Genomic DNA, 23140 nt, shown 5'->3' on the forward strand with positions numbered 1-23140 from the left:
GTAGCTGGCATTACAGGTATCCAACACCACGTCTGGCTAATTTTTTTAGTTTTAGTAGAGACAGGGTTTCACCCTGTGGGCCTGGCTGGTCTCAAACTCCTGACCTCCTGATCCGCCCGACTCGGCCTCCCAAAGTGCTGGGATTACAGGTGTGAGCCACGGCGCCCGGCCAATTTCTAATTTTGTAGCTGATTTATTAGTCCTGCAAAGGCAGACTGGCCCTCAGGCAAGACGGGGGTCTTTTCTGGAAAGGGCTGTTAACTTTGATTAAGAGTGAAACCATGAACTGAAATCCTTCCCAAAGTTAGCTCTGCCCACGCCCAGGAATGAACCAGGGCAGCTTAAGGGTGGGAAGCACGACAGAGCCCCTTAGGTCTCTGGAAGAGAGAGAGAGTCCCTGTCTCATGAAAAGAACTAAAAGGAAAAAAAAAAAAAAAATAGGGCGGTTCCACGGCCCTGGGGGAAGCCGGCAGAGAGGTGCGGGCGCCCAGCCCAGGGCAGGCAGGGCAGGGCTGAGGGCGCAGATCCCCAACCAGGCCCCGCGCACCTTCATGACGGTTCAGAGCTGCTCCGAGGCAAACTCAAACAACTCTCTGAGGACAACGTCCGCCCCCGCGGCGCCACGCCTCTGTTCGGGGCCAGGGACCGAGTTCTCGGTCCTAGTCTAAAGGGACGGAGAACTACATTTCCCGGCATGCCGCCGCACTCTCCGGGGGCGCTGGGGTCTGCGACGGAAAGAGCTCTCCGCAGCCGAACGTCATTTCCCCTGCGCTACTGGAACCACGTTCTGTAGTCGTGAGCGGAGGCCTGGTATGGAGTCCGGTTTCCGGTTTCCTGTTTTGGGCGACGGAAGTGACGCTCACGGCGCGCCACGGCGTCAAACGGGGAGTCGAGGCAGCAATGAACCGTGTCTTGTGTGCCCCGGCGGCCGGGTGAGCTGCTCAAGGTGTCGGAGGGCCGAGGGCAGGCACCAGCGGGCGGGCGGAGCGCTTACTGCTCTCTCTCTTCCAGGGCCGTCCGGGCGCTGAGGCTCATGGGCTGGGTTTCTCGAAGCCTTCATCCGCTGCCCGGTTCCCGGGATCGGGCTCACCCTGCCGCCGAGGAAGAGGACGATCCTGACCGCCCCATTAAGTTTTCCGCCAGCACAGCCAACCCTCACCGCTGGTCGGTGGGCCATTCCATGGGAAAGGGACATCAGCGGCCTTGGTGGAAGGTGCTGCCGCTCAGCTGCTTCCTCGTGGCGCTGGTCATCTGGTGCTACCTGAGGGCGGAGGGCGAGGCGGACCAGTGGTTGAGACAGGTGTGGGGAGAGGTGCCAGAGCCCAGTGATCGTTCTGAGGAGCCTGAAACTCCAGCTGCCTACAGAGCGAGAACTTGACGGGGTGCCCGCTGGGGCTGGCAGGAAGGGAGCCGACAGCCGCCCTTCGGATTTGATGTCACGTTTGCCCGTGACTGTCCTGGCTATGCTTGCGTCCTCAGCACTGAGGAACTTGGCTGGTGGATGGGGCACTTGGCTGTGCTGATCCGCGTGAAGGCGGAGTAGAATCTCAGCAGATCGGAAACGGCTCCTCGCCTGGCGCTTGATGTCCAAGGATTCCATCCGCAAGACTTCTCAGATCCTTAGGAAAGGTTTCAGTTGCACTGTATGCTGTTGGATTGCCAAGTCTTTGTATAACATAATCATGTTTCCAAAGCACTTCTGGTGACACTTGTAATCCAGTGTTAGTTTGCAGGTAATTTGCTTTCTGAGATAGAGTATCTGGCAGAAATGTGAAACTGTATTACGTGCTGTGGCCCGTGCAAAGAACACTTCTACATGTTAGTTTTGCACAATAACAAATTGAAAATAAATTTTAATTTTATAATATGGGATTAGATGATTCCCTTTTTTTGCATCTAGTTTTTAAAAAGGGGGTATTTTAGTAGTTACTGTTTTTTATTTTAATCTTTTCTTATTTACCAGAGCACGAAAGTTGGTTGGACAAGCAGCTATTTTTAAAAGTTTCGTTTTCCAGTCGGGCGCAGTGGCTCACGCCTGTAATCCCAGCACTTTGGGAGGCCGAGGCGGGCGGATCACAAGGTCAGGAGATCGAGACCATCCTGGCTAACACGGTGAAACCCTGTGTCTACTAAAAAATACAAAAAATTAGCCGGGCATGGTGGTGGGCGCCTGTACTCCCAGCTACTCGGGAGGCTGAGGCAGGAGAATGGCGTGAACCCGGGAGGCGGAGCTTGCAGTGAGCCGAGATCGCGCCACTGCACTCCAGCCTGCACAACAAAGCGAGACTCCATCTCAAAAAAAAAAAAAAAAGTTTTTTTTTGAGAGTGGGAACTGAGGAAAGAAACCTACGTATATATTACCAAATGGTACCAGAAATTAGGAACTTTTGCAGTTTTCTGCGAAACTTTTTAAGCAAGGCAACAATTTTCTGAGTAGAATACAACTAGTGAGTATTTCTTTTCACAAATGATGGGCAGTATTTTGGGTTACCTAAGTGATATTTTTTGTTGTTTTTTCTTGTTTTGTTTTTTTGAGACAGGGTCTCACTCTGTCTCCCAGGCTGGAGTGCAGTGGCACAATTTTGGCTCACTGCAACCTCTGTCTCCTGGGTTCAAGCAATTCTTCTGCCTCAGCCTTCCGAGTAGCTGGAACTACAGGCTTGTGCCACCACACCCGGATAATTTTTATATTTTCAGTAGAGACGGGGTTTTGGCATGTTGGCCAGGCTGGTCTCAAACTCCTGACTTCAAGTTATCTCTCCTCCTCGGCCTCCCACAGTGCTGGGATTACAGATGGGAGCCACCGCGCCCGGCCCCAGATTGTTTTCTTTTTTTTTTTGAGATGGAGTCTTGCTCTGTCCCCTGGGCTAGAGTGCAGTGGCACGATCCCGGCTCACTGCAACCTCCGCCTCCTGGGTTCAAGCGATTCTCCTGCCTCAGCCTCCAGGGTAGCTGGGATTACAGGCACGTGCCACCACACCCGTCTAATTTTCGTATTTTTAGTAGAGACGGGGTTTCGCCATGTTGGCCAGGCTGGTCTCAGATTCCTGACCTCAAGTGATCTGCCCGCCTTGGCCTCCCAAAGTTCTGGGGTTATAGGCATGAGCCACTGCGCCCGGTCAATTGTTTTCATACATATATACCTATACATGTTTCAAAGACAGAGTGGGATAGTCACATTGTTTTTTCACAATGTGACTATCCCACACGCAGCAGATCCCAAGTGCCTCCAGGGCAGCGATCTGCGAGGGCTTTTCCCGTTGCTGACCTCATACCTGTGCCGTGGACAGACCCAAGGCCAGCTGGGGATGGTGGGCGGATCTTCCCTACTCCTGGAGTTTTCAAAGGATGGCAACAGAGCAGGTTGATAGGTGAATGGTTAATTCAGTACAGTTAGTATTTATTATTATTTTTTGAGATGGAGTCTTGGTCTGTTGCCCAGGCTGGAGTGCGATGGTACAGTCTTGGCTCACTGCAACCTCCGCCTCCTGGGTTCAGGCAATTCTCCTGCCCCAGCCTACTGAGTAGCTGGGATTACAGGCACACCACCACGCCCGGCTAGTTTTTGTATTTTTAGTAGAGACAAGGTTTCACCATGTTGGCCAGGCTTGAACTCCTGACCTTAGGCGATCTGCCCACCTTGGCCTGCCAAAGTGCTGGGATTACAGGCAGGAGCCACTGCGCCCAGTTGTATTTAACTATTTTTGTAGTGTGTTTGTCTTGTTTTCCCAACTGGGCTGTAGCTTTTATTTTCCCCAGGGCACATGGCACACTGACCTTCCCAGATAAGCATTTGAGAGGGAGACCACTGTAAGCATACTAGAACAGACGCAGCTGCAGTGATTCCTAAGACGACAAATGGCTGGGCAGGAGGTGGAAACTGTTTTTTGTTTTTTTTTGAGACGGAGTGTCGCTGTGTCACCCAGGCTTGAGTGTGGTGCCGTGATCTCGGCTCACAGCAACCTCTGCTTCTTGGGTTCAAGCAATTCTCCTGCCTCAGACTCTCGAGTAGCTGGGATTACAGGCGTGCACCACTGCACCCAGCTAATTTTTTTGTATTTTCAGTAGAAACGGGGTTTCACCATGTTGGCTAGGCGGTCTTGAACTCCTGACCTCAGGTAATCCACCCACCTCGGCCTCCCAAAGTGTTAGGATTACAGGTGTGAGCCACTGTGCCCGGTCGGAAATTGTTTTAAAACAAAAATTCTTGAACGGGCGCAGTGGCTCATGCCTGTAATCCCAGCACTTTGGGAGGCGGAGGTAGGTGGATCATAAGGTCAGGAGATCGAGACCATACTGGCTAATATGGTGAAACCCCGTCTCTACTAAAAATACAGAAAAATTAGCCGGGCGTGGTGGCGGGCGCCTGTAGTCCCAGCTACTCGGGAGGCTGAGGCAGGAGAATGGCGTGAATCTGGGAGGCGGAGCTTGCAGTGAGCTGAGATTGTGCCACTGCACTCCAGCCTGGATGACAGAGCGAGACTCTGTCTCAAAAAAAAAAAGAAAAAAAAATTCCTTCAAGGAAAGTGTTAACCAAATGATCACGTCTAAGCTGATGAACTGTCTATATAACTCTGGTACCACCCTAGACTGTAAAGAACATTTCTTCCAAAGCATGAAAAACATGATACTGGCCAGGCGCGGTGGCTCACGCCTGTAATCCCAGCACTTTGGGAGGCCAAGGCGGGTGGATCACGAGGTCAGGAGATCGAGATCATCCTGGCTGACACGGTGAAACCCCGTCTCTACTAAAAAAATACAAAAAATTCGCCGGGAGCGGTGGCGGGCACCTGTAGTCCCAGCTACTCCGAAGGCTGAGGCAGGAGAATGGCGTGAACCCGGGAGCTGGAGCTTGCAGTGAGCCAAGATCGCGCCACTGCACTCCAGCCTGGGCGACAGAGCCAGACTCCGTCTCAAAAAAAAAAAAAAAACATGATACTTTCCGTCCTTAACTCTTACATCAGTTTCCTTTGATTTCTTCAAGGAAGATGCCCCCAGGGTGTGGAGGAACAGCAGGTGTCTTCACTCATACCTTTACAGCAAAGATCCCCAGATTCCTAAACCCTAAGGCCCCAGACCCATTTCTTAGCTTTAGCAGGTCTCCATAGACACCTCTGCTGGACAGCTCACAGGCTCCTTAAACTCGAAAATGGAATTCATCTCCCCCAAAGCTGTTTCTTCTCCCTTGTTCTGTATCCCCTCAAGCCAGAGACCCGGGCATCATCCTGGACTCCCTTTCCATTCCTAGCACCCTGGGAGTCTTCAAGATCTGTTTATTCATCTCTGAAGAATTTGCAGGCCCTGTCCTTCCTGCTTGACTTCATTTTCCTGCTTGACTTAACTTGAAAATATCATGTTCTTCGTTATCATTTTAAGATTTCAATGTAATGTTTGTAGAGATAATTCATTTAGAAAATGTGATCCTGGCTGGGCGCGGTGGCTCACGCCTGTCATCCCAGCACTTTGGGAGGCTGAGAGGTGGATCACCTGATGTCGGGAGTTCGAGACCAGCATAACCAACATGGAGAAACCCCCGTCTCTACGAAAAATAAATTAGCTGGGTGCGGTGGTGCATGCCTGTAATCGCAGCTACTCAGGAGGCTGAGGCAGGAGAATTCCTTGAACCTGGGAGGCGGAGGTTGCAACAGTGAGCCGAGATCGTGCTATTGCACTCCAGTCTGGGCAACAAGAGCGAAATTCCTTCCCCCCTCCCCGCCCCCCTCCAAAAGAAAAGAATAGAAAAGAAAATGTGAACCTATGAAGAAATTTATCCTACCAGCAAATGATAGTTTTTGTTGTTTTACAGTATTAATATTAAAAAAAAAAACCCTGAGATACTTGGAACAAATCTATAGGAAGTGATTTGCTTTCAACCTAAATGGGCACATTTTTCTTTTTTCTTTTTTTTTTGAGATGGAGTCTTGCTGTGTTGCCCAGGCTGGAGTGCAGTGGCGCGATCTCAGCTCACTGCAACCTCCGTCTCCTGGGTTCAAGTGATTCTCCTGCCTCAGCCTCCTGAGTAGCTGGGAATACAGGTGCCCACCACCACGCCCAGGTAATTTTTTGTGTGTGTATGTGTTTTTAGTAGAGACGGGGTTTCACCGTGTTAGCCAAGATGGTCTCGATCTTCTTACCTCGTGATCCGTCCACCTCGGCCCCTCGAAGTGCAGGGATTATAGGCGTGAGCCACCGCGCCCGGCCAATGGGCACATTTTTCATATCACTAAAAATTTCTTTTTTTTTTTTTTGAGACAATGTTACTCTGTCATCCAGGCTGGAGTGCAGTGGCGCAATCTCAGCTCACTACAAAACCTCCGCCTCCCGGGTTCACGCCATTCTCCTGCCTCAGCCTCCAGAGTAGCTGGAATTACAGGCGCAAGCCACCACACCCCGGGAATTTTTTTGTATGTTTAGTAGAGACGGGGTTTCACTGTTGGCCAGGTTGGTGTCAATCTCCTGAACTCAGCTGATCCGCCGGCCTCGGCCTCCCAAAGTGCCGGGATTACAGGCGCGAGACACCGCGCCCGGCCCCCTACCACTAAAAATTCTTAGGAAACACTGTTTCCATAAAATCGGGCAGAGCAGTTAGAGTTTTCCCTTTTCTCAGCTACTGCGCTGTTGGGGGAGGGGGGGCCTCAAGTGTTTGCAAAATAACTGTGATAATTACCTTTGTAGATAAATCTCTGAGTATGTTTTCGAGGTCAGGGTTCGAAATGGAACAAATTCCTTTCTACAAAGGCCAGGACCCCTTGGCCCTTCTGCCCGGTGCCTGGCTCCCCCTGACATCAGCCTCTTGGTTCGTTTGTGAAAGAGCAGCTCTATTGAGATACAACTCTTGTGATTAATTCATGTAAAATACACTGTTATGTCGGGTCATGTCACAGCAGGTGCGACCATCGTGGGTCCCACGCGCGTCCCCGGGCAAGGCCGCCTCCCACCCGCGTCCCGGGCCGGGGGCCGCAGGGCAGAGCAGGGCAGGGCGGGGCGCGGGGCCTGGGCGGGGGCGGGGTCTGAGGGCCGGGGGCGGGGCCGCGGGGGGCGCGGGGTGGGGAGGGGGCGGGGCCGGGGTCTGCGGGCTGGGGGCGGGGCCGCGGGGGGCGTGGTCGCGGGGGCGCGCGGGGAGATCCGGGGGCGGGGGCGCCGGCGCGGCGCATGCGCGCTGCATTGTTTTGACTGAAAATGCCGTCGGTTTCGAAAGCGGCGGCGGCGGCGCTGAGCGGGTCCCCCCCGCAGACTGAGAAGCCAACCCACTACAGGTCAGCGCTCGTCCGGCCTGCGGCACCCCGCCCGCGCCCGGTGCAGCTCGGAGCCTCCCGCCGGGGCTGGCACCGCCTCCGCCTCCCCTTCGCCGCCCCCGCGCCCCCCGGCTTCCGCGCAGCGCCTGGGCTGGGGGGGCCACGACCCTCAGCGCTCGGCGGCTTCCGCCTGAGGTCGGAGCGCGGCGCCCAGGGTCTGGGATGGCACCTGGTTCCGGGGTCCACGCGCCTCTGGGGAGGGAGGAACGCCCCGGGGTTGGGGGTTGCGCCTGGGCTCGGGGACCGGGACCCTCTGCTCCGGCTGCCGACACTGAGGTCACAGCGGGTCGCCCAGGGTCCGGGGTGGCGCTTGGGCTTGGGGACCAGGGTCAGCGCCTGGGCTACGAAGTCGGGTGAGGGTCGCGTCTGGAGTCGGGATGGGGGTGGGCGCAGCGCCTGGGGCCCGCCAGGAATCAGAGTGCGGGTCGGCCCTGGGGTTGGGGCGCCTGACGCCGGTGGGTCCCACCGCCCACGAGTCCCTGGAGGTGCTGCCGGAAGCGAGCCGCGGCGCTGTCTGTGTTTGTAGGTACCTGAAGGAGTTCAGGACGGAGCAGTGCCCCCTGTTTTCACAGCACAAGTGCGCGCAGCACCGGCCGTTCACCTGCTTCCACTGGCACTTCCTCAACCAGCGGCGCCGCAGGCCCCTCCGTAGGCGCGACGGCACCTTCAACTACAGCCCCGACGTGTACTGCTCCAAGTACAACGAAGCCACCGGCGTGTGCCCCGACGGCGACGAGTAAGCGGCCGCGAGGGGGCGCCGCTGCCCGGGCGGAGGTGGGGGGCCTCCACCCGGGGACGCGGCCGGGACCCTCTGCGGACACCTTGGTGTCCATACCTGGCCCCTGCAGAGGGAGTCGTAATTATACGCTGAAGTTTTCTAGTGACCAGGGATTCTGGGGAGGCATTTCCTATTCTCAGGCCAGTTCCAGAGGGATTATGTGTGTTTTAGGGGTAATCCTTGTGTGACTCAAACCACTTTTGCTTCACCTCCCACTTTTTTTTATTTGTTTTTTGAGACGGAGTTTCACTCTTGTTGCCCAGGCTGGAGTGCAATGGCACAATCTCGGCTCACTGCAGCCTCCACCTCCCAGGTTCAAGTGATTCTCCTGCCTCAGCCTCCCGAGTAGCTGGGATTAAAGGCGTGTGCCACCACGCCCAGCTAATTTTGTATTTTTAGTAGAGACAGAGTTTCTCCCTGTTGGCTAGGCTGGTCTCGAACCTCTGCCTTCCAGGTTCAAGTGTCCTGCCTCAGCCTCCGGAATAGCTGGGATTACAGGCACCCGCCACCATGCCTGGCTAATTTTTTGTATTTTTAATAGAGATGGGGTTTCGCCATGTTGGTGAGGCTGGTCTCAAACTCCTGACCTCAGGTGATTCTCCCTCCTTGGCCTCCCAAAGTGCTGGCCATCATGCCTGGCCCCTATGTAGCACTTTTAAAGTTAAGAAATCAAGATTTTGTTCTGGTTTATCTTTTTCTTTTTTTTACAACTTTCCTAATAGTGTTATGAACAGATGTCTTTATTTTGAAGTATGTAAAATGGGAAAGCAGGGAAAATACAAGTCAGATTTTATATTCACAGACTGGCGGGAGGTGGTATCAGGTTCTACTTGCTTCCTATGGGCTGCTGGCGGAGGGTGGAGGGCGGAGGGTGGTCCATTCCTCCCTAGCGGTGAGACGGCAGCAGTTGCGGTCTTGAAGTCTTCTTCCCCTGATCTTTTGGAAGGAGCTGATTCTCCAGGGACCTTCCCGTTGAAGGCTGCTTTCAGCGCGGAGACCTGTGTGAAGTGTGTTTTCCTTTATTTTTTCAACAGTGCTTAGCCCAGGGGATACATTTTTAATTTTTTTTTTTTTTTAGGGATGCTAGAAACTTTAAATACTGAAATGTTTTTAATTGCACATTAGTTAAATAGTGTTTGTTTTGAGACAAAGTCTCTGTCACCCAGGCTGGAGTGCAGTGGCGCGATCTCGGCTCACTGCAATCTCTGCCTCCCAGGTTCAAGCGATTCTCCTGCCTCAGCCTGCCGAGTAGCTGGGACTACAGGCGCCCGCCACCACGCCCGGCTAATTTTTTGTATTTTTCATAGAGATGGAGTTTCACCGTGTTAGCCAGAATGATCTCAATCTCCTGACCTTGTGATCCGCCTGCCTCGGCCTCCCAAAGTGCTGGGATTACAGGCGTGAGCCACAGCGCCCGGCCACGCCCAGCTGATTTTTGTATTTTTAGTAGAGACAGGATTTCTACATGTTGGTCAGGCTGGTCTTGAACTTCTGACCTCGTGATCTGCCCGCCTCGGCCTCCCAAAGTGCTGGGATTATAGGCATGAGCCACCGCGCCCGGCTGTTTTTGTTTTTTGAAACGGGGTCTTGCTCTGTCCCCTGGGCTGGAGTGCAGGGGCACGAACATGGCTCACTGCAGCTTGTAACTCCAGGGCTCAAATGATCTTCCTGCCTCAGCCTCCTGAGCAGCTGGGACCACAGGAGTGTTCTGTCACTCCTGGCTAATTTATTTTATTTATTATTATTTTTTTTGAGACTGAGTCTCACTCTGGTTGCCCAGGCTGGAGTGCAGTGGTACAATCTCAGCTCACTGCAGCCTCTACCTCCTGGGCTCAGGTGATTCTCCCACTTCAGCCTCTGGAGCTATAGACTCTCTACACCACGCCTGGCTAATGTTTTTTTGTATTTTTAGTAGAGATGGGGTTTTGCTACGTTGTCCAGGCGCGTCTCAGTCTCAAACTCCTGGACTGAAGACATCCTCCCACCGCAGCCTCCCAGAGTGCTAGGATTACAGGTGTGAGCCACCACACACCTCCGCTCATTTTTTATTTTTTTATAGAGATGGAGTCTCACTGTTGCCCACCCTCAAGTGATCTTCCCACCTTGGCCTCTCCAAAGTGCAGAGATTATAGGTGCAAACCACCACACCCGGCCATAGTGTTATTAAGGCAGGTTGGTGCCTAAATCTGAAATAATGTAGTCAGTCCATTTTGGTTAGGATGGTGATGTACTTCTAGGCGGTTCTGAAAGTGCATAATTGAATTGCTTTTTGAGCCACTGTTTTCTGCAAATAGGGCTTTCAAAGGCGGATATTCGTCTAGTTGATGTCTGGGCTCAGCCCCTGATTTCCCTTGGTCAAGCCCCTTATGTTCCCAGACCTGGGATCCTGAGTTGCAAGTAGGGCCACTGCTGCCTAACTCTGGTGTAGGGATCCCGGAAGTGTGAAGACGAGCACGCAGCCTGTCTGACCCCACTCCGGTGTTGAATACGGGGCACTGATTGGCAGCACTCTGTCGTCCAGGCTGGAGTGCAGTGGCGTGATCTCGGCTCACCACAATCTCCACCTGCCGGGTTCAAGCGATTCTCCTGCCTCAGCCTCCCAAGTAGCTGGAATTACAGGCATGCGCCACCACGCCCGGTTAATTTTGTATTTTTAGTAGAGATGGGGTTTCTCCATGTTGGTCAGGCTGGTTTCGAACTCCTGACCTCAGGTGATCCACCCGCCTCGGCCTCCCAGAGTGCTGGGATTACAGGCATGGGCCACCGCGCCTGGCCAGGTGATGCTTTTAATGCATAAAGATAAAGCATCTTTTTCTCTTTTTTTTTTTTTTTTTTCTGAGACAGGGTCTTGCTGTGTCACCCAGGCTGGAGTGCAGTGGTGCCATCACAGCCCACTGTAGCCTCGACCTCCTGGGCTTAAGCAGTCCTCCCACCTTAGCCTCCCAAAGTGCTGGGATTACCGGTGTGCAGCCCTGCACCCAGCGAGAAAGCATCTTTTCATAACTGTTTCTTTTTTTGGAGATGGAGTCTCGCTCTCGCTTTATCTCCCAGACTGGAGTGCAGTGGTGCGATCTGGGCTCATGTATCCTCTGCCTCCTGGGTTCAAGCAATTATTCTGCCTCAGCGTCCTGAGTAGCTGGGATTACAGGCATGTGCCACCATGCCTGGCTAATTTTTGTATTTTTAGTGGAGATGGGTTTCACCATGTTGGCCACGCTGGTCTTGAACTCCTGACCTCAGGTGATCCGCTAGCCTCGGTCTCCACAAGTGCTGGGATTACAGGCATGAGCCACCGTGCCCGGCCTCCTAACTGTTTTTGTTCCGGAGTCTGGGTGTCCTGGTGTGGACTCAACCTCACTGCTAGGCACAGGGTGGTATCCAGTTCTTACAGGGACGGACAGTGCTGCGGTAGGCGCCTGCCTCTAGGTGGTCACTTCAAGCTGTGCTCAAGTAGCAGTTCCATAACATCACTACAAAAATATTAGCCTGCTGTCTGAATGGCTTACAGTTTATAATTGAGGGTGGTAAGTGAGGCTGAGATGCCTTTTTGGCGTTTTGTTTTGGATGCATCCTGGGTATATGCACACATAATAAGGAAATTTCCTTATTTTATTTAAGATTTTGTTTGTAGCGTGTGAATGACTTGCTTCGGCCAGCCCTTTAGGAAGCATCTGACAGGCTGCCTCCCCTGGGACTCTCTCCTCAGTAATTACCCTTCATTCGACGAGAGTGGGACTTTCTCATCGCTGAACAAAGGGAATAGTCAGTTTGTCTTATTGAAGTTCCCGTTATGGTTCTCATTAAGGGTTGCCTCGGAATTTGTAAATAGATGAACGTTCAGAATAAGGACAGGGCCTTCCTTTTCTTTAGTTCATTGGTTTTTGAAGTTTCTATTTTGGCTGGGCGCGGTGGCTCACGCCTGTAATCCCAGCACTTTGGGAGATCGAGACCATCCTACATGGTGAAACCCTGTCTCTACTAAAAATACAAAAAAATTAGCTGGGCGTGGTGGCGGGCGCCTGTAGTCCCACCTACTCGGGAGGCTGAGGCAGGAGAATGGCGTGAACCTGGGAGGCGGAGGTTGCAGTGAGCCGAGATCGCACCACTGCACTCCAGCCTGGGCGACAGAGCAGGACTCCGTCTCAAAAAAAAAAAAAAAATTCTATTTGGGTGTTGATACTATAATCTGTTATTTTACACGTGAATGTGTATCAGAGAGCAGAGACCCTTAGCTCGTATCAGGCTTTGCTCTTGGTTGTGGCTGGAGGCTCTGGGGCTGAGCTGTGGGGCAGAGCAGGACTGGGACCCCAGGAGGGCCCCCCCGCTGCTGGCATCTCCTTTCCAGGGCAGGCTGGCACCTCGCTTCACCCCTGCCTGCTCAGTTGCTGCCTCTGTCAGCCCCTCCTGGGGGCAGCCCCACCGGCACCAGCTCCTGCGGGCGCCTCTGCCGTCACCCCTCCCTGTGTGGAGGGTGACCTCCTCCAGCCTCTGCTGTTCTCTCTTCTCTCTTCCTCATGCCATGGCCCCCCAGGTCACTTCTCGGCGTCCTCCCTTATCTTCTGTGGGCACCCCCTCCGGTGCCTGCCCCTGTGGGTGCCCCCACTGTGCACCTTTTCCTAGGTGGGTGGCCGCCCCTTGTTGCACGCCACGCCGTGCCGGTCCTGTGGGCATCAGCGGGATCCCGGCCCCTACCCGCCCCGCTCGGGGAAGGCCTTTTGTTCTGCGGGACACGCCTCTCCGCTGCGCGCCCGCGATTGGCTGTCCCGGGTCACGTGTGAAGCCCCGCCCCCGTGGGAACTGTCCTGGACGTGGGGGCGGGGCAGCTCCCATGTGGGCGTGGCTTTGAGGCTGCGGGCTTGTCACTGAGGGGCAGGGCGCTTGCTTTTCTCTTTAAACAGATTGTGGTAAAGAAATAGAAAAGGCGCCCCGCGGGACCCCGGGCCTCTCCAGGGTCCATCTTTTTTTTTTTTTTTCTTTTGAGCCAGGGTCTGGCTCTGTCTCCCAGGCTGGAGTGCCGTGGCTCGATCTTGGCTCACTGCAACTTCTGCCTTCTGGGCTCAGCTGATCCTCCTACCTCAGCCTCCGGAGTACCTAAGCGATCCACCTGCCTCGGCTTCCTAGAGTCCTGGGATTACAGGCGTGAGGCACCATGCCCAGCCTCTAGGCCCATTTTCATTGGGAAAAAAAAAAATCCACGTGGCCTGCAGCTGTGTAGCCACAGAAGCAGTGGCCATCTGCCAGCCCGCCCCTGTCCAGAAGAGCGCTCCTGCTCTGTGACCCTGCAGCCACCCTGGGTCTCTTGTTCTCAGAAAAAACGGGCTCGCCCCGTTCCTGTGGTGCAGCTTTTCCAGGTTGACACACGGCCTTGTCCTTCTTTTTTTTTTTTTTTTTGACGGGGCCTCACTCTGTCGCCCAGGCTGGAGTGCAGTGGCATGGTCTTGGCTCACTGCAACCTCCGCCTCCTGAGCTCAAGTGATCCTCCCACCTCAGCCTCCAGAGTAGCTGGGACCATAGGCGCACACCACCATGCCCAGCTGAATTTTTGTATTTTTTGTAGGGATGGGGTCTTGCTGGTTTCGAGCTCCTGGGCTCAAGTAATCCACCCACCTCTCCTCCCAAAGTGCTGGGATTACAGGAATGAGCCACTGCGCCCGGCCTCTGTCTTCTTTCCAGAGCTCTGTTTGGCGGTGTCACCTGACAGACCTGACACTTCCCACTTGCCCTGTGGGGCCTCTCCAGGCCTCTGTCCTCCGGCAGGTGCAGAACTCCTGTCTGGATGGGTCTGGGGTGTGCCTAGCTGGGTCTCCACTGTGCATTCTGTGAGTAACTGGTGGGAGGAGAAACTTTTCCGAGTATCCATATCTAAGAGTAACTGTTGCTGCTTGTATCTGGCAGGTCTGGAGTCTGGTCTTTTTTTTTCTTTTTGAGACGGAGTCTCCCTCTGTCACCCAGGCTGGAGTGCAGTGACATGATCTCGGCTCACTGCAGCATCCACCTCCCGGGTTCAAGTGATTCTCCTGCCTCAGCCTCCCGAGTAGCTGGGATTACAGGCGTGCGCCACCATGCCCAGCTAATTTTTGTGTATGTGTGTATTTTTACTAGAGATAGGGTTTCACCGTGTTGGCCAGGCTGATCTCTAACTCCTGACCTCAGGTGGTCCATCTGCCTCAGCCTCCCAAAGTGCTGGAATGACAGGCGTGAGCCACTGCGCCCGGCCAGGAGTCTGATCTTTTTATTAAAACGTTGTCTTGCAATATTTAATTTTAAAATGTTGAACGCCTTAGGACCTAGGGCGTAGGTGAAAGTTCCACTCACTTCAGGGTGTGTAGGATTTGCTGTTTAAACTGATCTCATGATCAGCTTGGGCTTTGGGACCGAGAGGAAAGCCCGGGGCCGGCCTGGGACGTGAGAGCAGTCTTTAAAACTCAGAGGCATCTGGGCACAGTGGCTCATATCTGCAGTCCCAGTACTTTAGGAGGCCTAGGCAGACAGATCGCTTGAGCCCAGGAGTTTGGGACCAGCCTAGGAAACAGCAAGATTCTGTCTCTACAAAAAATTAGGCCGGGCGCGGTGGCTCACGCCTGTAATCCCAGCACTGTGGGATGTCAAGGCGGGCGGATCACCTGAGGTCAGGAGTTCAAGACCAGCCTTGTCAACATGGTGGAACCCTGTCTCTACTAAATATACAAAAATTAGCCAGGCGTGGTGGCAGGTGCCTGTAATCCCAGCTACTCGGGAGGCTGAGACAGGAGAATCGCTTAAACCCAGGAGGTGGAGGTTGCAGTGAGCCCAGATTGTGCCATTGCACTTCAGCCTGGGCAACAGTGAGACTCTGTCTCAAAAAAACAAACAAACAAAAAATTAACAATATAGCCCAGCATGGGGGTACGCCTGTTCCTCCCATTCCCCCCAGCTGTTTCTGTGCTGTGCTCTGGGCCCCCCACCTATGCCTGCATCCTTAAGCTAGAAGGGAGTCGTGTACACTGCCTGTCTCCTAGCCTGGTGGTTCTCGCACGTTCCCTGGGAACTAGCCAGCAGTGCAGATCCACGGGCCTCATCCACGCCAGCTGGGGGGTCTGCATGGGCCACGGGCCTCCCAGGTGAGTTTGATGCACGTGGCTCGCAGTCTCGAGAATGTGTTAAGGGGGTCTGGTGGACCCTCCTTGGGTTCAGGTGAGAGCTGCCTGAGGGAAGGGCAGCTTCTTGCACTCTGGGATCTGGCCGCCTCCTATCCTCTGGTCTCGGTGGGTCCAGGGCATTGGAAGCATGAGGCAGAGCGGTGCCCATGCACAGGGTGTAATCACGTGGCTGTGCTCACTGATTGTCTCGGATGAGCTTGAGAACCATGTTTGTCACCCCACCCTTGGGGGCTTGTTTGTCCCCTCCTTGGGCATCCGTGAGCAATGGGTCTGTGCTTTCTCTTAGGTATTCCCTCTCACCTCCTAGATGTCCGTAAGAGTAAGGCATTTTCCTAAAACTTTTTCCAGTTTCTTTTTTTTTCTTTTTGAGATGGCGTTTTGCTCTTGTCACCCAGGCTGGAGTACAGTGGTGCGATCTCGGCTCACTGCAACCCTCGCCTCCGGGATTCAAGTAATTCTCTGCCTCAGCCTCCCGAGTAGCTGGGATTATAGGCGCCTGCTATCATTCCCGGCTAAATTTTGTATTTTTAGTAGACCAGCTAGGCTGGTCTTGATCTCCTGACCTCGTGATCCACCCGCCTCAGCCTTCCAAAGTGCTGGGATTACAGGCGTGAGCCACTGTACCCGGCTGGCTGGCTGCCTGCCTTCCTTTCTCCCTCCCACCCTCCCTGTCTTTCTTTCCTCTCCCTCCCTTCCTTCGTCGCCTCCTTTTCTTTTTTTTTTTTTTGAGACAGGGTCTTGCTCTGTTGCCCATGCTGAAGTGTGGTGGCACGATCACGACTCACTGCAGCCTCGGCCTTTTGGGCTTTAAGCGATCCTCCCTCCTAAGCCTCCCAAGTATCTTAAGCCTCCCAAGTAGCTGGGACCACAGGTGTCCACCACCATGCTGGGCTAATTTTTAAATTTGTTGTAGAGATGGGGACTCACCATGTTGCCCAGGCTAGTCTCGAACCCCTAGCCTCAAGCAATCCTCCTGTCTCTGACCCCCAAAGTGATGGGATGACAGATGTCAGCCAGTGTGCCAGTCCTTCCTTCTAAGGCTGAAAAATACCCCACTGTGTGGCTGGAAGCCCGCGTTCGCCCCGTCGTGCGGACGGAAGCCCACGTTCCCCCCGTTGTGTGTTGCTGAATCGCTCTTGGTCCCCAGCCATCCCTGCTGGAGCTCCTGGTGCCCAGGTTGCAGCCCTGTGCACAGCGAGGTGGGCGGGGCCCTCACGGAGCTGGAGGTGAAGGTTTCAGTCCTTACATTTGGGGACCTGCAGTGACGGCCCCTGTCATCCTATGCCTTGGCCCTCAGGCCACTCAGGGTGATTCCGTGACCAGCCGGGGCTCGACACCATTGATGACTCAGGGTCCTCTGTGCGTCCCCTTGCTTCCTTCTGGAGTGACCCACCTGGAGGTGCCCAGGAGTGCTGGAGTGGTTTGTGTTGTCTCCTTGTCTCCATCGCTGCTGCCTGCCTATGACTTGAGGCTTGGCAGCTGCTTCCCCTCCCCACTGCGCCCCATCCTGCTTCAGGAGTCGCCTGTGACTCCCCAGGAGCTGCCTGTGACTCCCCAGGAGCTGCCTGTGACTCCCCAGGAGCTGGTCTGGGCCTGCAGGTGGCCCATGGGATGGTGATGCTACCTCACCTGTGCTCCCCACCGCCCCATCTGCCTCGTCTTCTGCCCATCCCCTTCGTGTCCCCCAAGCCGCACCGCCCTGTGCTTATTCTGTCCGCTGCCTCCCTCCTGGGGTCCCTGAAAGCAGCAGGACGCTGGGCAGGAGGGGCCCCCACTTTGTGACCGTGACTGGTCAGGAAGGTGATACAGCCTGTGTGCAGGGCGTGAACTCTCATTCCCACACAGGTTTAAAAGTTTATTTGGAACATTAGGAAGGATAAGCTTTGTGGAAATTCAGCGTTTTGTTTCCTGCTGTGTTTGGCTGACTGGGGGTTTGCGGTGGTCTGTGTTTCTTACTGTGTTTGACGGGTTGACTAGGGGTTTGTGGTGGTCTGTGTACCTGGGCGGTTCCACATTTGGGGACAGGTGCTGCGTCCAGTGTGTCCGTCCTTCTGATCAGAACAGGAATCTGGAAGAAGGGAAGGGAATTCACTGCTTGCCACGTGCTGAGAGGGCGTGGACCCAGGGAGCTTAGGGCTGCCTCTGGGTCCATGAGAACCAGGCATTGCGTGCCTCTCTGCTCCCCAGGTGTCCCTACCTGCACCGGACGACGGGGGACACAGAACGCAAGTACCACCTGCGTTACTACAAGACAGGAACCTGCATCCATGAGACAGATGCACGTGGCCACTGCGTGAAGAACGGGCTGCACTGTGCCTTCGCGCACGGCCCCCTGGACCTGCGGCCGCCCGTGTGTGATGTCAGGTGAGTGGGCATCCATGAGTGGGCACTCGGCCAGTGGCTCACCTGCCTGCTGCTGTGGGCTCTGCTGGCCCAAATCTCTCTCTTCCAGAATTTCTTTCTGAGTCTGGACGTTAGTCCTTTTTTTTTTTTTTTTGAGACAGATTATTGCTCTGTCGCCCAGGTTGGAGTGCAGTGGCGTGATCTCAGCTCACTGCGAGCCCTGGCTCCTGGGTTCACACCATTCTCCTGCCTCCGCCTCCCGAGTAGGTGGGACTACAGGCGACCACCACCACGCCCAGCTATTTTTTTTTTTTTTGGTATGTTTAGTAGAGATGGGGTTTCACCATGTCAGTCAGGATGGTCTCAATCTGCTTACCTTGTGATCCACCCACCTTGGCCTCCCAAAGTGCTGGGATTACAGGTGTGAGCCACTGCGCATGGCCTCTGGATGTTATTTCTTTCTTTTCTTTTCTTTTTTTGTTTTTTGAGACGGAATCTCGCTCTGTCACCCAGGCCGGAGTGCAGTGGCATGATCTCAGCTCACTGCAACCTCTACCTCCCGGGTTCACGCTGTTCTCCTGCCTCAGCCTCTCAAGTAGCTGGGACTACAGGTGCACACCACCATGCCCGGGTTATTTTTTCGTATTTTTAGTACAGACGGGGTTTCACTGTTTTAGCCAGGATGGTCTCCATCTCCTGACCTCATGATCCGCCTGCCTCGGCCTCCCAAAATTCTGGGATTACAGGCGTGAGCCACCACGCCCAGTCTCCGGATGTTATTTCTAATGAAACAATCCCTCACCTCTTCTCACTGTGTGTTTCTCTTCTGGGTCCGGAGGGCAGCTCATTGGGGTTGAGGCTGTGAGGCACTGCTTTCCAGGAGAACGAACTCAGCACAGTCTGGGGCTGCAGAAAAGCGAATCCTTCCCAAAGAAAACTCCGCTGTTACTTGGGTCGGGCTAAGTGTAGTGGCTCATACATGTAATCCCAGTGCTCTGGGAGGCCATGGTGGATGGATCGCTTGAGCCCGGGAGATGGAGACTGCAATGAGCTGTGACTGCGTCACTGCACTCCCGCCTGGGGGACAGAGCCAGACCCTGTTTCAAACAAAACAAAGCAAACAAAATGAAATGGTTGGGATTTGGATGAGGACTGTGGGCCAGGACAGGGGAGCGCCACACACAGAGACTCCATCCTGAACCCTTCAGCAGCAGCCTCTCTGTGCAGTGGTGGGAGGGGAGCGTGCCCTCCAGTGACCTCGCTTCAGCTTTGGAGGCTCCGGACGCAGAGCCGTGACCACCGTGTCCTCGGCTTGCAGGGAGCTGCAGGCCCAGGAAGCCTTGCAGAACGGCCAGCTGGGCGGCGGGGAAGGGGTCCCGGATCTGCAGCCTGGGGTCTTGGCCAGCCAGGCCATGATTGAGAAGATCCTGAGCGAGGACCCCCGGTGGCAAGGTAACTCCACGCCGCAGCTGAGGGCGGGTGGGGGCGGGCACGGCGCCAGAACAGCGCGGGCCACTTGGTTCCCCGTGCCTTTCGGTTTACGTGCAAGGTGATCAGGGGAAACCGAGGCTTATGGAGTCCAATACCAAGCCCTCCCCAACAGGGGGTGGGTGCTGAGTGGGGTTTGGGCCCAGGCGCCTTCCCCGCACCTGCTGTGAATCTCTGCAGCGACTGGCATCTCAGTGGGGCCAGCCGTTGACCAAGTGGCCGAGGAGGTAGCACAACTCCCACTGGAACTCATGGGTGTCCTCTCCCAGAGCTGGGGCACCCACCAGGCACCCACCAGGATGCCTGGCGGAGCCCCCAGCCTACCAGGCACCCACCAGGATGCCCAGCGGAGCCCCCAGCCCACCAGGCACCCACCAGGATGCCCAGCAGAGCCCCCAGCCCACCACGTACCCACCAGGATGCCCAGCAGAGCCCCCAGCCCTGCGCCTCTCTGGGGTGGTGCTCTAGACAGCAGCTTTCAAATCCCTGAGCTTGGCCAGAAACACATGGACCAGGGGGCTGTCCCTCGGGGCTGGGGGACCTACATTCCTGGCCGGCACACAGATGAGGTTATATGCAGGGGAGAATTTGATTTGAAAAAAAAATAAGTGTAGTAAGGCTGGGAGCACTGGCTCATGCCTGTACTCTCAGCAATTTGGGAGGCCGAGGTGGGCAGATCACTTGAGGTCAGGAGTTCGAGGCCAGCCCGGCCAACATGGTGAAACCACGTCTCTACTAAAAATACAAAAAATTAGCCGGTTGTGGTGGTAGGCGCCTGTAATCCCAGCTACTTGGGAGGCTGAGCCTGGAGAATCTCTTGAACTCGGGCGGTGAAGGTTGCAGTGAGCCAAGATCACGCCACTGCACTCTAGCGTGGGTGACAGAGTGAGACTCCATCTCAAAAAAAAAATGTGGTAAAATACACACAACATAAAATGCACCATTTTTAAGTGTACAGGTCAGTGGCATTTAGCACATTTGCAGTGTTGTGCAGCTGCCACCTCTCTCTAGTTCCAGAACATTCCATTCCTGCAGAAGGACCCCCCCTGCTTATGAGCAGTTCCTCCCCATTCCCTCCCTGGCCCCTGCACTCACTGGCCTGCATCCTATCTCTATGAATTTGCCTATTCTGGATGTTGCGTTTGGCAGCAATTTTTTTATTATTATTTTTGAGACGGAGTCTTGCTCTGTCACCCAGGCTGGAGTGCAGTGGTGCACGATCTCAGCTCACTGGAACCTCCGCCTGCCAGGTTCAAGCAATTCTCCTGCCTCAGCCTCCTGAGTAGCTGGGATTACAGGCAGGCACCACCATGCCCGGCTAATTTTTTATTTTTAATAGAGACGGGGTTTCACTGTGTTGGCCAGGCAGGTCTTGAACTCCTGACCTTGTGATCCGCCTACCTCGGCCTCCCAAAGTGCTGGGATAACAGGTGTGAGCCACCACATCCGGCCCAGTGAATGACTTCTAAAAATAGGCTTTATTTTTTAGAGCAGTTTTCGGTTCACAGCAAAAGTGAGTAGAAAAATAGATTTCCCAAATACCCCCTGCCCCCTCAGCCTCCCCTGCCGTGCATCTCCTGCGCTGCGAGGTACGCTTGTTAGCAATGGTGAACCCACACTGAGGTGTGCCTGTCACCCAGAGGCTGTGGCGGGCATGAGGCTCAACATGCGGCATTTCAGGGTGTGCGTTTCTCTGGATTTTAGCATTTCACAGAGCTGTGCAACCATCACCTCTATCTAGTTAGAGAACGTTTTTATCCCCCAGCAAGGAAGCCGCACACCCACAGCAGGACTCCCTCCCACCCCTGGTGGTCTCGGCTTCACTCTGTCTCTGTGGGTTCCCCAGTTCTGGGCATTTTCACATAAACAGAATCACACCACGTGGCCTTCGTGCCTGGCTTCCTCAGAGCGCGAGTCCTTTGACATCCGCGTGTGCCGTGGTGTCTGTCTGCGCTCTCCGAGTCCTCCTGCAGCTCCTTCCATTGGGGGACAGCCAGGTCCTTCCACCTTTGGTCTCCTGTGCCCAGCATTGCCTCCAGTCACGCTGCTCAGGCACCATGTGGCCCATTTTTCAGATGCCAACTTCGTGCTGGGCAGCTACAAGACAGAGCAGTGCCCGAAGCCGCCGCGCCTGTGCCGCCAGGGCTACGCGTGCCCGCACTACCACAACAGCCGGGACAGGCGGCGTAACCCCCGGCGCTTCCAGTACAGGTGAGCCTGCGGGACCGTGCTCAGAGGACCCCGGCTGGTGGGTATCCTTCCCGGCCCGTGGTCCGCATTGCCCACCCCGGGGTTCTCATGGGACGGCTGCCCTTGTGGCACCATCATCCCTGGGAGGTGAGGGCATCTCCAAGCACAGTGGCTGTGGGAGGCACCATGGAGGTCCACGCGTCCGTCCTGGGGACGGGCCTCCCCACCCACGCTGAGTGTCTCCCATGCAGTCCCCCTACTGCCAGGCAAGGGGACGGAGCACTGAAGGAGGGACCCCAAGCCTGGCTGGGACCCCCGTGTGCCCCACCCGTGCCCCTGGTCGCAGCCACGCTCTCCAGGCTGTGGGCCGTGTGCTGTCTCCTCACCCAAGCCGCCAGGGCCTCGGGCACTGTCGTCACCTGGGATCAATCTTCTCTTCACAGCTGGCAGCTGGGACGCCGGGTCCTTAGGCTGAGTCCCAGGGCCAACAACCCAAGGGTCGCCCTGCCCAGGGTGCACACAGGACCTTCCCCTACTGCCTGAGCCCCAACTGTCCCCTGGGTCTGGCTTGTGGGTTTGGCACCTCACAGCCTGCTTGCCTCTGAAGCCCCTTTCTCCTCCTTGCTCCAGCCTGGCCTTCTAGTTGTGCCTGGCCTGGCTTGCCTCCCGTCTGCAGTTTGCACCTGACAAGGGGGGTGTGGGGTGCAGACCCCACAGGGTGTCTGGATGCCTGGGCCGTGGCCTTGGCCTCGGCCTCCCTGAGGCCCTGTCTGTGTCCAGCTCTTCCTTTGAGCAGAGAGCCACCCTCGCCTCTTTTGAATGACCTGGTGCTGCCTCGCATGCCCCGGAGAGCACCTGTGCTTCCCATGGGAAGGACGCCCCCGTCCTTGTTGTTTTGCCACGTTCAGTCTCCCTCTCAGCAGCTTCCGAGTAAGGGACCTGAACGGCTGTAGAACAAACCACAAGTTAGTGTCTAAGATTTTGTCATTGCCCGTCATGGAAAGAAAAGAAAAATTATTTTCTTCAACAGGCACTTAATGTTTCCCATAAATCCAAGTCAGTTACAATAAAGCCACTAGAGATTCCACGAAGAGCAGAGGATTTTGTTTTTTTATGAGACAGAGTCTCACTCTGTCGCCCAGGCTGGAGTGTGGTGGTGCAGTCTCAGCTCACTGCAGTAGGAACATAGGTAATTTGAAATTGGTGCGGAGTTTTAAATTGTGGGATCAAAACTCTTGCTTCCATTTTATAGAAAGTCGGCGAGACAGCCCCGTGCTGTCCGCGCGCCCGGCCTCACTGCCCCCAGGAGGTTCGGCTGCATCTGCCCTGCGTTCTCCACGTCCGTGAGGGTGGCTCTGACTCAGACTCAAGTTAAATTCTGTAAAGAGGCCGGGCGCGGTGGCTCACGCTTGTAATCCCAGCACTTTGGGAGGCCGAGGCGGGTGGATCACGAGGTCAGGAGATCGAGACCACGGTGAAACCCCGTCTCTACTAAAAATACAAAAAAAATAAGCCGGGCGTGGTGGCGGGCACCTGTAGTCCCAGCTACTCGGAGAGGCTGAGGCAGGAGAATGGTGTGAACCCGGGAGGCGGAGCTTGCAGTGAGCCGAGACTGCGCCACTGCACTCCAGCCTGGGTGACAGAGCAAGACTCCGTCTCAAAAAAAAAAAAAAGAAAAAAAAGAAAAAATTCTGTAAAGAACAGCCCCGGGGCTCCTGACCCCATCCTGGCACTGGCGGGGCCTGCATGTCCGTGAGCGCAGAGCTGGGTTGCCTGTCACTCCAGGGCCCCATCCCCGAGGCCCCTCCTGGTGGGAGACAGACACCCCTGGGCACATGAGGAACCATGTCCTCCTGTGTCCCCCTGACACCTCCTCATCCCCAGGTCCACGCCCTGCCCCAGCGTGA

General features: G+C 55.1%; 2 protein-coding genes across 15 annotated transcripts in view; both read left to right on the top strand.

Annotated features, from left to right (window-relative positions):
- The first annotated feature begins 778 nt into the window (after positions 1–778).
- Positions 779–1872, top strand: UQCC4 (ubiquinol-cytochrome c reductase complex assembly factor 4). Its single transcript, XM_055243154.2, has 2 exons — positions 779–932; positions 1012–1872. The coding sequence occupies exons 1-2, from the start codon at positions 901–903 to the stop codon at positions 1376–1378; spliced, it is 399 nt and encodes a 132-aa protein (XP_055099129.1). The 5' UTR covers positions 779–900; the 3' UTR covers positions 1379–1872.
- A 5266-nt stretch (positions 1873–7138) lies between these two features.
- Positions 7139–23140, top strand: part of UNKL (unk like zinc finger) — a 47409-nt gene continuing 31407 nt past the window's right edge. For 6 of the 14 annotated variants that reach the window (XR_010115833.1, XR_010115832.1, XM_063618455.1 and 3 more), the window contains exons 1-5: positions 7172–7256; positions 7822–8031; positions 17400–17576; positions 18874–19007; positions 21119–21254. Coding sequence is in view for 10 of the 14 variants with exons in the window: in XM_063618455.1 (XP_063474525.1) it covers positions 7180–7256; positions 7822–8031; positions 17400–17576; positions 18874–19007; positions 21119–21254 (734 nt within the window). In the remaining 4 variants the exon portion in view is untranslated. Of the gene's footprint in view, positions 7257–7821; positions 8032–17399; positions 17577–18873; positions 19008–21118; positions 21255–21676; positions 23112–23140 lie in introns of those variants that run through there. The other 8 variants (XR_010115831.1, XR_008650953.2, XM_063618451.1 and 5 more) reach the window with 4 other exon arrangements.

This window comes from Symphalangus syndactylus, chromosome 14, assembly GCF_028878055.3.
Source record: "Symphalangus syndactylus isolate Jambi chromosome 14, NHGRI_mSymSyn1-v2.1_pri, whole genome shotgun sequence".
NCBI classification, from domain to species: Eukaryota; Metazoa; Chordata; class Mammalia; order Primates; family Hylobatidae; genus Symphalangus; species Symphalangus syndactylus.